Source organism: Balearica regulorum, chromosome 3, assembly GCF_011004875.1.
Source record: "Balearica regulorum gibbericeps isolate bBalReg1 chromosome 3, bBalReg1.pri, whole genome shotgun sequence".
NCBI lineage: Eukaryota > Metazoa > Chordata > Aves > Gruiformes > Gruidae > Balearica > Balearica regulorum.
Window position 1 is genome coordinate 32,912,145 of NC_046186.1, and position 12,877 is coordinate 32,925,021.

The 12,877-nt window shown below is 40.6% G+C and overlaps 1 protein-coding gene across 1 annotated transcript in view; it reads right to left on the reverse strand.

Annotated features, from left to right (window-relative positions):
• COL9A1 (collagen type IX alpha 1 chain) overlaps positions 1-12,257 on the reverse strand; it is a 75,730-nt gene extending 63,473 nt beyond the window's left edge. The window contains exons 1-5 of the mRNA XM_075750050.1: positions 12,244-12,257; positions 11,846-11,919; positions 10,379-10,456; positions 10,106-10,238; positions 1,716-2,112 (exon numbers count right to left, since the gene is read on the reverse strand). Of these exons, the coding sequence (XP_075606165.1) occupies positions 1,716-2,112; positions 10,106-10,238; positions 10,379-10,456; positions 11,846-11,919; positions 12,244-12,257 (696 nt within the window). The remainder of the gene's footprint in view (positions 1-1,715; positions 2,113-10,105; positions 10,239-10,378; positions 10,457-11,845; positions 11,920-12,243) is intronic.
• Positions 12,258-12,877: the final 620 nt, after the last annotated feature.

The following is a 12,877-nucleotide window of genomic DNA, read 5'->3' on the forward strand; positions in this document are numbered from 1 at the left end:
TCTGATGCCACACTTAACCCTCATAGAATTCATAAACAAGAACCTTCTTTAAGAGTTCACTGTCTACTCCAGGTCAGTCTTTTTCAAAAAACTCAAGCTAGTTAAAGAAGAAAAGTGGCTGTTAACATGATCGTACCGGGTAGCACAGTGATTAGAACAGTCTCCTGAGGTATAATGTACTTATTATAATCTCTGCTTTAGTGCTGAGATTTAAACGTGTCAAGTTCTGGGCCCCTCAGTTCAAGAAAGACAGGGAACTACTGGAGAGAATCCAGTGGAGGGCTATGAGGATGTTCAGGGGACTGGAGCATCTCTCATATGAGGAAAGGCTGAGACAGCTGGGTCTGTTTAGCCTGGAGAAGAGAAGACTGAGAGGGGATCTGATCAATACTTATAAATATCTAAAGGGTGGATGTCAAGATAATGGGGCCGGACTCTTCTCAATGGTGCCCAGTGACAGGACAAGGGGCAACAGGCACAAAATGGAACACAGGAAGCTCCATCTCAGTATGAGGAAACACTTCTTCACTTTGAGGGTGACAGAGCACTGGAACAGGCTGCCCGGAGAGGTTGTGGTGTCTCGTTCTCTGGAAATATTCAAAACCTGCCTGGAGGCGATCCTGTGCAATCTGCTCTAGGTGATCCTGCTTTAGCAGGGAGGGTTGACTAGATGATCATAGAATCATAGAATAGAATCATAGAATGGTTTGGGTTGGAAGGGACCTTAAAGATCATCTAGTTCCAACCCCCCTGCCATGGGCAGGGACACCCTCCACTAGACCAGGTTGCCCAAAGCTCCATCCAACCTGGCCTTGAACACTTCCAGGGATGGGGCATCCACAACCTCTCTGGGCAACCTGTTCCAGTGTCTCACCACTCTCACAGTAAAGAATTTCTTTCTAACATCTAATCTAAATCGACCCTCCTTCAGCTTAAACCCATTACCCCTTGTCCTGTCACTACATTCCCTGATAAACAGTCCCTCACCATCTTTCCTGTAGGCCCCTTCAGGTACTGGTAAGCCGCAATTAGATCTCCCCAGAGCCGCCTTTTCTTCAGGCTGAACAATCCCAACTCTCTCAGCCTGTCCTCATAGGAGAGGACAGAGGTCCTTTCCAGCCCCTACTGTTCTGTGATTCTCTCTCTTATTTGCTGTGTGAACATCAGAGTAAATCAAAAAGGACCTCCATCAAACATCTCCCTTGTAGGAGATATTCCCTTTGTAGTAATGATTTAAAATACTTATTCTGCCAGAGACAGATTCAATTATCTCTAGCTGATGGTTGGTGCACGCATATGAGAGAGGGGTCCCAGTTGTTGCTCAATCAATGTTTTGCTCTCTTTGGTGTGAGGTACAGCCCACAGATCCATGTCCTGAGACTTTCTTCTAGATCAAGGTCCACATGGGAGATGATAAGCAGAGAATCATCCAACTGGTACATCCAGACAGAGCAGAATCCAGTGACAGAAGTGTGGATGTCTGAGAAATTTCACTATTGAAACTTAGACATAACCTAGGTTATCTCTTACCTTACACAGTATATATACATGCAAAATTTAAAAAAGCAAAAGTAGTACTTACCTGCCAAGGAGTTGTTATTTTCTGCCCTTTCTGCTTTCAGAAAACATTTGAAGATACATTCCACAAAAAAAAGATTAAGTATAAAGATCTGACAAAACACTTTTTTGCAGTAATAGAAGATTTTGGAACTTACCGGAACTGAAATTTGAGGATTATTTTTAAGTTTTCCAAGCACAGCGAAGCCATCAACACTGATTTTCCCTTTCGGTTTTATGTTTAAAGTTTCAATTTTAATACAGTCAATAAAAAGTGTGACACTGTTTGCTTCCACACTTATCATAAGCTTGTGCCACTGGGAGTCGAACAAGAAAGGCAAATGCAAAAATGATGCAGTTTGGAGATTTCCATCCACTCCTTTATAAGAAAACTCAACACTTTTCATTTGACCATTAAGATTCACTCCGACTTGTTCTTTTCCTGAAGAATCCTGAATCTGCCAAATAGTCCAGTATTTCTGAAGTGTGGCCCCAGTCATCCGAAAAGTAGTTAGAAAGGAGTATTCATCAGGCAGTCCATTGGAATATATGGCACTGTGTAGGATCAAAATACAGCACATTTGTTGTGTGTTTGTTTTGAAAAGCTCTGCATATCACCACAAAATAATGAGAAACACTTACTCAGTGGAACCCTGTTTCAACCATGCTTTTATTGGTGCTCTTCTGCATGCAGAGTCCCGAAACAGGATGTTCTTTTGAGTCATTAGTGTTGCTAATGGCAAAACGAACTGGTTCAGAAAGGTGGGTTCTTCCAACATTGTACAATATTGATGATAACCCTTTCTAAGTGTAATGGATGGAGCAACAACAGACTCCTACTTCAGATTTAGAAAGTATATCCTACAATTATGCTATTTCCTACTATTAGACTTACAAAATCAGTCAACATCATAGTGTGACTTCATCATTGGCCAGGCAGATAGTCAGTGCAGTTGTGATTTGGTTTTGAAGACATAAGAATGTCTTTTGCAAACACATTTTCTTGTTCAGCCTCACAATAACCATTTTGTTAATGTATTAGCTATCACTTCAGCAGAAATCATTCAACAAATCATTCATTGACAAATATACACATAGTAAAAATGCATTATGTCCAGTGACATTCAACCACAAGACTACAAGTAGCAGGGAACAGATTTGCCACCTATAAAATGTTTCATTCTTTTGCAACTTCTATAACGTGAGATTTGGAAATGCAAACAAGTACTACTGGCCGTGTAACTGTGCAAAACAGTAATGTCATTTTTTATCTCAAATATGTCAGTAAATCCAATAGAATATTTAAAATATATGCTTTTTTATATTCTATGGATCGTAAAATTATAGTGTCATAATCCAGTCAACATCAATACATTATTTGCTATCTATCCACATTTAAGAATTAAGGGTTTTTTGAATAAATTTCTTAAGTATAGAGATACACAGAGCTATTTTGTCACCAGCATTCATTATAATAACTTCTCAGACAAGTAGGCATTTTGAACAAAGATTATTTTGGAGTGGCAGACCAACCCTATCTCAGCAGGAATTTAGCCAGTGTTAGTGAACCTCAGGCTCTAGGCTGGGGGGGAGGGGGAAATGAAAAAAAATGAAGGAATTAGTTCTTATTCTGCATGCTTGATGACTACTGATTTAGTAAGAGAGTCTCTACAGTTCATTGTTTGGTGTTAAAGTGTCCAAAGCTGTAGTGCAATCATATTCCAGCAGGCGACGGCACAGCCTCAGCATGATTTCAGTGAGGACCGGGACAAGCCTGGCAGCAGCAGCAGCTTCACCTTATTAATACACTACCCAAACTGCTGGTGTTTCTCCTCTTTCCCCATGAGCCTTTACATGCACCTGAAAGCTGGTGTATGAGGGAGGGGAATGTTTAGCTAGAAGATTATCTCATTGCACAAAGTGTGGAGATATGCAAAGGTGGGACAGGGGGTTCCTTACCAATATCTTTAAACTGCCTGTGGTTTGCTATGACTTGTGTCTCTGTTGATTGTGGATGCAGTAGTCTGTCCCAGCTGGCTTTGTCTGATAGGAATTTATCTAACTTGTGTTCTTTTATTGTTTTGTTTCAGTTTGTATCTTGCCATTTTAAATGCAAATGACAATGCATGGACATTCCACCTTTCCTCCTGTTCTGAGCACTTTCCAGTGTATGCTGCTGTCCCCTGTCCTTTGGTTAGGCTTCTAGCTTACCGAATATATTTATATATTCTTTCCTGCTCCAGGAACATACTCCCTCTCCCTATCCAGACACATATTAGACTCTTGTTAAGCTTCTGATTCAGTTCAGCACATCTTTTATGGCCCTCAGTGTCCTTCATCCTCCATAATATCTCTTAAGCAGGTATTTCAATGTCCTCTGCTGCTAAAACCTTAGGTCAGCTGAGGCATTTATCTCTTCATTTGCTGAATCCCACTGTCTGTTCTCGCACAAGAGCTGGTTTTCATACTACCTCATTGAAGGTGGTATTGTTGGGTAATTTTTTAACTAGCCTCCATCTGACATTCCACTTTCTCTCTGTCAAGTTCAGTGACTCTAGGGAAATGATGCGCCAAGCTCTGCAGCTGAAGGAGGTATTGCTAATCCCAGATCCTCTGAGGAGAGGTTTTCATTCTTTCTCTGCGCTGATAAGTTTTGCTGTCATGGCAATACTGTTTAAAATATCACACACATTCTCACCCTACCTCAGCTGACATAACTATACTGTGGGGAAAAAAAACACAAACAAACAAAAAATAGTAAGCAAATATAGTTACACTTTTTGATTAGGAGATTGTTTATGCCAGATTGGCAAAAGGATTCTTTGCACCATGTTTAGCTATAGCGTTAGTCCTTTACAAGCCATCATATGGGTCCTCCTTCTTTTTAGAAATTAAAATAGAAAAGAAATATGTTAACTTTTTCAAGTGATATACAAGGAAGAGAAATTATGTAAGAACTTCTGTCATTGATAAGAGAAAACTAAATTATAAGAAACTTATATAGAACAGTAAAGATGATAAAAAGTCAGTACACAAGCCTTGACAAATAGTTACATTTTAAAAAACTTTCAATAACCAATCAGAATATCTGCTGGCTTTAGACCAAAGACTTAGTATCAGAAATGTGAGTCAACATAACTAAGCACAACATGACCTATCACCAGAAAGATACTCTGCAGGGGGCTGTTACAAGATTTGTACCTATAATTCTACAAATAAAGCAGAGACAGATTCTCATCTCACTTACTCCAACAGTAACAAAAAGCAATTCCATTTGCTTTAGTGGGAGCAGTGTATTTCAGTACACAGTTTTTCCCAAAGCCTGTGATCTTTACATAGGCAAAAACCCTACTGAAGTCAGCAGCTTACAATGCTAAATGTTTGGAAGCCATGGCAAATTTATCGTGATATTAAAATAGACAATTGTAGAGCAGTTATTCTTTCATCTCACTGCAAAGTGAAGTGTGCTGGATTCTGTAATCTTGAACAGGTGGTAGCTATACGAGCATTTAAATTATTTCCATAAATTATTTTTAACATACATGTTTCCAATTCCACTAATTTATGGAAGGAAATCAAGCAATTTTAAACTTAGAATCAGGCGGATGAGCAAAGGAAGAATTAATAATCAAAATTATTTCAAGTATGCAGGCCAAATTAAGTCCCGACCTATTTTCTACCCCCTTAAAATTGCCAGGGATATAAGCCATTAAAGCATTTTTTTTTAATTCATTTTTGTATCTTAAGTTTGTAAGATAGCAGTCTAGTCTTGCTTTCCTTGTGTATTCAGAACTAGTATTAACTGCTTTAGGCGTGAAATGAGTGCAAGATCAGGCCAATATTTTATAAGATATTTGAGTCCTTGGTTAATTTTTTTTTAAATACAGTTTGGGGGAGAAGGGCGAAACATTTGTAATCATCTAAGGGAACTTCTGAAGCACTACTGTTTTATTTTAATCTTTTTCATAAATACCTAAAAGTCTTATTAATCCCATACCTTGAGTGCTTACCAGCAAGATTTCTTTAAGATTTCAAGGCTAAGTCCTACCAAGGCATCAATATATCAGAGACGAGTCATCTGGCTTGGTGGTGGAAGCCCTGAATAATCCCACTGACTTCAGGAAGTCATCAAGAGCAACAGAGTATTTTAAGAGGTTAACTATGTATTGATTTGAATACTACAAAATAACTGCTTATTTTATTAAACCTGTTTTTTTAAGAGTTAATTTCTTAGGTGAGCTCCATTGCCACTGAGATAACTTACTGGTTGCTAAATGAAGAGTTTAGAAATGTCAGTGCAATCCACTAGAGGTGGCTGTAGAAATTCCTCTGGCCAGCCTAATGATAATGCGGTATCATACGCCCACGGGTGTGGGTTCCTTTGCTGAAGGTGGAGGCACTTGGGTCTGCACCACCTGAAGCCTCCTAGAATCACAGCTGACCTGGCAGGCACTATCTGGCAGCCATCAAAGAAGCAATAACAATAAAAACTAGCTAAGCATTTTTAAAAGCAACTGTCCTAAGTCATTAGCCAGAAGTCATTTGCTAGGACTCATTACCCTCAGCTGGTCTCTGTTCTTCAGAAACATCCAGTTCTGAGCTAATTATTTCTCTTATGAGCTAATTAGCCTTTTAGCTGTATTTTGTCTTTTCCATTACAATGTCATCATCAATATCAATGGAGCGGTACTATGTAAGATAACTTACTTGTAATGCAAAAGGAAGAGCACCTTAAGAACTTTGGTGGCTGGATGTAGAAAAGCCAGACCTTCAGGCATATGCATTTGAGGAGCATTACTTCACAGAGAAGCATTATTCCCAAAGGGAAAAAAACCCAGGAAATCAGCCTATCGAATTCTCTGGGTGTTCCAAGCTTACTGATAAAGCTTTATAAACTTATTATTTTCATTTTAGAATTTCTTATTGTAATGTATTTGTCATGTCATTTGTTAAAGTGGTTTGCAGTACACCACTACCCCAAATATAAACACTGTTCAAAAGACAGCTTCAATTTTTATGTTGCTCTGCTTTCTACTGAGATGAGGATGCAAGCGAAGAGGTATCATTTCTGGATTCATAGGCTGCCTCCACGTTACTAAATTCAGTATGCCCAGGACTGTTCTCTGATACTAAGTTCAGCTGTCATGAAAAAGTTTAAACCTGCTTAATTCCAAAATATTACACTATATGCAAGCTGCTTATTGGGAATGGTCCATGGCCTATGCTAACTGCCAAGCTGTGCCCAGGAATTGTTTAAAGAGTGCTAATTAGTCTGGACCCAAATCATGCCAAAGTCTTGTTTAATATTTTAACAGTATAGATGATTGAGTGTGAATGCCTTGGAATGTTCCCCGGCATTAATTTATCCATGTGGACACAGGGGCCTTGTGATGTGACAGCTGCATTTGTGAAGTCAAAGGATTAAGATTTCATCCAGCACATAAAGATAGCTTTTCCCCAAATAAAAACATATCATGAACATATTCCTTTGTGCTAATTTTTTTTTAAAGCTTGCAATTAAAAATCAATACGATTATTATCCAAATTACCAGTATTAATTTTGTACTTACTAACTGGTGGACACCTACGACAGGTACATAGAATAAATTGAAAAATGACAGGTTCGCTATGTCAGAGACAATGGCCATGAGTCATGGCCGTTTCACAGGTTCTAATTACACGAAGAACAGTTGACTCTTCAGCAGATTTTATGCTAGAAAAAGCAATGGCCAGTGGGAATTTATGTGGATGATGGGAGAAGCTTAAGTCAAGGCTTGTATGCTATCATTTCTGTTCATTCTGGGATATACTTCTGGATATACCTCGGCAAGTATGCTAAGCAGCAAAAAGACCAAGCTACAATTTAGTAGCGTTTTAAGGAAGCTATGTAAGCTTTTCAGGGCATAAGCTATTGTTATAGCAAAGACCAAATAAATATGCTCAGCCATGCCCATCTAATTGAGCTTTCATTCCCATTCCACAGCCATTCTAACATGGGCTTGTCTGCATTAGTATAATGATCATATGCTAGTTTAAAAAAATATTTTACTATTTTTGATAAATACTGACTGAACAGTGACAGGCAAGTCCTCTCTGCTGATAGTGCAATTGGCTTGCATGCCATTTCTACGTATGTGCCCACCTCCCCACCCATTCCACAAAAGCCTGGAATGCCTTACATAGGGGAACGGGTTTAATTAGGGTGACCCCCTCCCTATTTTGTAAGGCAAGAGAAGACATTGTCCATGGCTGTTGGGTTACTGGGTACTAACATGGCTCAACGAAGGTGTGAGGAGAGATCTCTGCAGTGGAGCAGGCACAGAGCTTGCTGTTGCCTGACGTGTTTATCGAGGGTCCCTCCCCAGTGCTCCTGTAGCTCTTGTGCCTTCATGCCTATGTCAGCCACCCAGATCGGGAAAACAGCGCTGCCTATTGTTTCCAAGCTCACTCTTGCCTCCCTCACCTCTTGGCGAAGCAGGAGCTCACAGCGGTGGAGGGATGAACCGGGGGGTTATACCCTCTGTGTCCGTGACCGGCGACAGCTACGGCGGCCCCCGTCACCCCCCGGGGCTGCCCCGGTCCCCGCGGTGGGGCGGTGTTTCAGCACCACGGACACGGACAGCTCCGCGGGGGGGGGCGGCTCTTCCTCCCTCCTCTCCCTGCCCTCCTCCTCCTCCCCTGCCTGCAGCCGCGGGATGCAGCTGCTGCCCGCTGCCACCCAGGGAAATATTTACATTATCGTTAAATACTCCACGTGTGAATAAAGGATAGCGGGGGGGTGGCCGGAGGGAAGTGCAACAGGAGTTCAGGGTTGCTGCAATGTTGGGTCTTGGAAAGCCAGAGCTATGCCCGTGCCACTGAAAATGCTCAGCCTTGCTTGAGGTGCTCTGCGTAATTTACTAACTCTTGTTATGCTTCTCAGGCATTTCATCATTGCAAATTCGTACCACCTACCACGCCACATTATAAAGATAACGTGGAGAGTTCTGGTTTTTCGAAAAAATATTGGAAATGGCATCAGGTATGCCTCTCCTGTACTGTTAGCCTCAGCTGCTTACTGCCAACTTCACTCCTTCTGAATTGGCTTACTGAGAGGGGCACGCTGTAAAATAACGCTGGAGAAGAGCAGCAGGATCAGGCTCAGTGACAGAGGAGCAGCACGCTGGGACAAGACACTCGGCTCAAGTGCAGGTGACTTTTTAGTTTGAGCCAGGGCCCAATTTCAGGTATGCCATGAGGTAGCATTGCAGTGTAACAGCACAGTGTTGACGGGAAGTACCAGTCGGTGTTCTGAATGTGGTGAATTCATGATACTACAGCACCATACCCAGCCAACAAGCCCGGTGGCAGTAGTCAGCTCAGACGCCGTGGTGTATTAATACAGCTGGTATAGGCTTGGTCAGGGATAACTTGTATATATGGAGCATATATCTCACTAGAGCCATCTATAGCAATAAGTCTTAAAAATTTCTTAAAAATTAAAATATTACCACTTTGATAGCTCAGACTGTTTCTGAGCTAAGAAGCATGAGTTGAAAATCTGAGAATCTCCAACTTTTAGTGAAATGAAGATCCCATTTACTGTCTGTGGTTGGATTCACAATTATGCACTGGCAGCCTTGATTTGCCATTGGGATGGAAAGTAGCCATGAGTCCAATGTAACCAACCAGTGAAGCTCTAAACTAGCTTAACCTGGTGGCTAAAAAGGTAGAAGCCAGGGAGGACTGCAGCAAGCAAATGTTGTCAGTGATAGCCAGAGTATGACAAAAACACTTTGCACTCCTATTATTCCTAGTTGAAACAGTAGTCCAGTTAAAGGTCTTGCCAGTTAATTGCTAAGTAAAGGCATTCTTAATTACATAAGATGCTGGACCAGAGTACAGACTTGCCTAGGTTTGGCAAAGGCATCTCTGCCCTGCTGTACTGTCTCTATTCCCTCACTGGCAGCAAGTCTGGCCTGTAAAGCACAAACACAATTAGATTCCTAAATCCTGGCTCCTATTGCAACTTGCCTGTGACATGCTAAATAATAGTTTTCATCTTTTATAGATTAAGTGACCATAAATCAGCCAGGAACATGTGTGTACCAGTTATCCAAAAAGGAAAAATAAACCCCCTTACCATACAATCAGCTTTTATCCTACCATGTCTCTGCAATCCTTACATGATCAGCAGAATCCCTTTGTGTCAATGCTTCAAGAAAACTTTCCCCACTCTCCTGTTATCTTTTCTTCGCCTCCCTATCTCTTTTCAAGTCATCAAGAACTTCTGGCTTCACTTCCTAGAAGTGAATCCCTTTCTATTGGCAAATCTTGAGGCACCCTGACCAATATCATTGGTAGAGGAAAGTGGAAGTTCCTGAAATTGCTGTTAAAGAATGAGTCTGGCCTGGTGGTGGCAATGAAGGGAAAAAAAAAAAAATTAACTCCTCTTTCACCTTCCGAAAGCTTCGCAAATGAAGTGATCTAGCTGGGGAGAGGATCTATCCCTTAAATGATAATATTGCAAAATACGTGTATTTCAAAGTCAAACTACAAAAGGCATTACCTGGTTGGGATCCTGAAGTCTACATTGGGTCCCAATTTATAAGCCACTTGTAGAGAAGTGGAGCCCACTACTCTCTGGATAATTCCTTGAGAAGCAGCTTTTTCTATTTGGAACTGAGAAATCAGGTCAAAGCCTACAAGAAAAAATATACATGTCCAGAATGTAACTTTCATTTTAATTTAATTAGACAATTGTGCAGTCATAGAGCTGAATATAACCTGATAAAGTTTCTGAAGAGCAGTTTTTTTCTGAAAAAGTTGGAATGCTACTTGCCTGGTAAGTCATCTTGGCCAATCCTGATTGTTGGGCAGAGATCAGTTCTCTGACTGGCACCCAGAATGACTGGTAGTCCTGCAAAAAAGGGTGAATTTATTAACCATGTGCCTGCACATTGCCTCAGATCACATTAAAAATTTAAGCAAAGCAACTGTAAGAATATTATGAATTAAATAGTGCTATAAATAATAATAATAATTAGATGTATATAATAATCAATTTAAACTGTACTCAGTGAAGTCAGAGATGTAAGAAAATAAGCATCTCTTTCTAGAGAGCTTCAAATTTAAAATTATAACTTGACTGATTATTTGAGGGTTTTTTCCCAAGAATTTAAATGTGAGCGTTATAATAATTCTTCTCTTGCAGAGCTATGGAGAAATAGTTGTAGCATAAGAAGGCCTGCTGTGTAAGGAGTTTTTGGTTTGGAACTTCTGGTGGTTTAAGCAAACTTTGAAAAAAAAGTCAGTTACCTAAATCAACAGTGTCCCTAGTTCCAAGGAAACTTAAACAAACCTCATGCCAACTAAAGAGGCCGTTGAGAAACTGTTGGCAGCTTTTCCACCCTCTCTGGTATTCCAGGTGTTCCTACCTTCCTCTGTGCCACATCTGATCAGAGAATGATCATTCATGAAATATAGGGTGGAGGCAAGAAGAACTTACAGATCTTTTTTGTTGAGCCAAAGAAGAATGTAGAAGAAATTTGGTTGAGGAAACCAAATTTTAAAATCTAATTTTTCAGAATATTATCTGTCATTAAGCCTTGTAATGAGCATGAAAACCTACCAGATTCCCCTAATTCCCCTAAGGAAGGAGAAAGGAAAAATAAACATTTATTTGAAGAGTTTAAGAGTCATGTACAAGTCCAGTATCAGGTCAATCTGGAAAATGTTAATAGATTCTGGATGGGGAAGAATGAAGCATGCAAGTTGGAAATAGATGCATTTCTAACCTACAGAGAGCCTCTTGTGTGCTGCAAAGGCTCAACCATAAATGTGGGTTTCCTTCTGACAACATAAACTTAAAGGGAACATTCAGCTTGACATGTTACACCTCAGAAACAGCCTCATTCTATATTATTTGATGAGACATATGGCTGACATCCAGCCATTTACATTTTATGCCCAGCAAATAAAGTAGAACCAGTTTGTTGCCACACGTAGAAGAATTTTTAACTAGGAGCACTGAAATTTGGGGGGAGGTTTGTGTCCTGTATCTACCACTTATATCCAGCTTTTAATCCTTACCTTAAAAATACATCTAATAGTGAGTTTAAAATAACATACACAGCTCTTGCTTTTTCCTCTCTTTCTCATATGCATCCATCCATCCATCCTCATAGACAGTTCTCCCTTTCTGTGATGGCTAGCTAGAGAGGATTTTAATTTTGAACAAGCTCAGAATAATTCTTTTGACAGTCAAAATTACAGAGAGATGAAATGCAGATAAAGTCTGTCTCCTTACTTGATTGTTGCTGGATGGTGGCTGAGATGAAAGACCACAGAAAACTACACACGTAAAAGGAAGCTGTAATTTTCCTGTAAACAGAAAGAAAACTCCAGTATGAATGTATAGTTTCTGACAGATTCTGTTATTGACTTTCTCCTCAGAGCCGTGCATATTAAATGTATAAAAACCCGAGTTAAGGATTTACTAACAGATTTGACAAGACGATTTCTTTACATGAGAACTTTTTATCTTTGCCTTATAATAAAACATGTCAATGAAGCTCTTTCTATTACCATTTCCTTCACATAATGCTGTCATAAAACCAAACAACAAAGGCGGCAGCTGGCAAGGACAGCTTTAACCGTTCTAATCTCTTATTTACAGATTTCTCTAAATCCCACTTGTTCTCTTACCAGTTGCTTTTCATCTTCACTGCTGGCGTTCTTCACTTCTCTCATGTGAATACGTGGTGTATATAGTCACACTCCCTGCTTCCCTCTCATTAGTCCTGTTGAAGAGAGCAGCAGTGGGTGCAGACAGCTCCTCCTGCCCCACGCAGGACCCAGCAGGGAGGGAGGTGCAGGCTGCTGGGTCTGTTTTAATCTTGTGAAGGGAAGGAGGTGGAGGCTGGACAGACATGTGTGTCCTGGCGGGCTCTGAGGGCGGATCTCTGGAGCCAATTGAATATAAAGAAGCCAAGAGAGCAAAGAAAAGGCTACTGCTCCCACCGGCATCAGGGCAGGGAGATCAAGAAAACGTGGGTTCAGCGATACCAGTCACTGAATGCTGGGTCTGCTCTTCAGCCAGGCAGATGAAAGAATAGTATGTACCAGAGGGTTCGAGGAAGCTGGTGGCCCTGATGTGGTGTTAAGACTAAAAGCTTTGAGAACAAGGGAACACCGGTCCTGTAAAGAAGGCATTTCCGTTTCTCACTGATTTACTCATCAGGTGGCCTCAGGAGAAGCCTAGCTGGTGATGTCCCAGTTGTTTCTTCTGGATAAAAATGATTATATAAAAGGGTTTTCATTGCTTAAACTCAAACCTTTT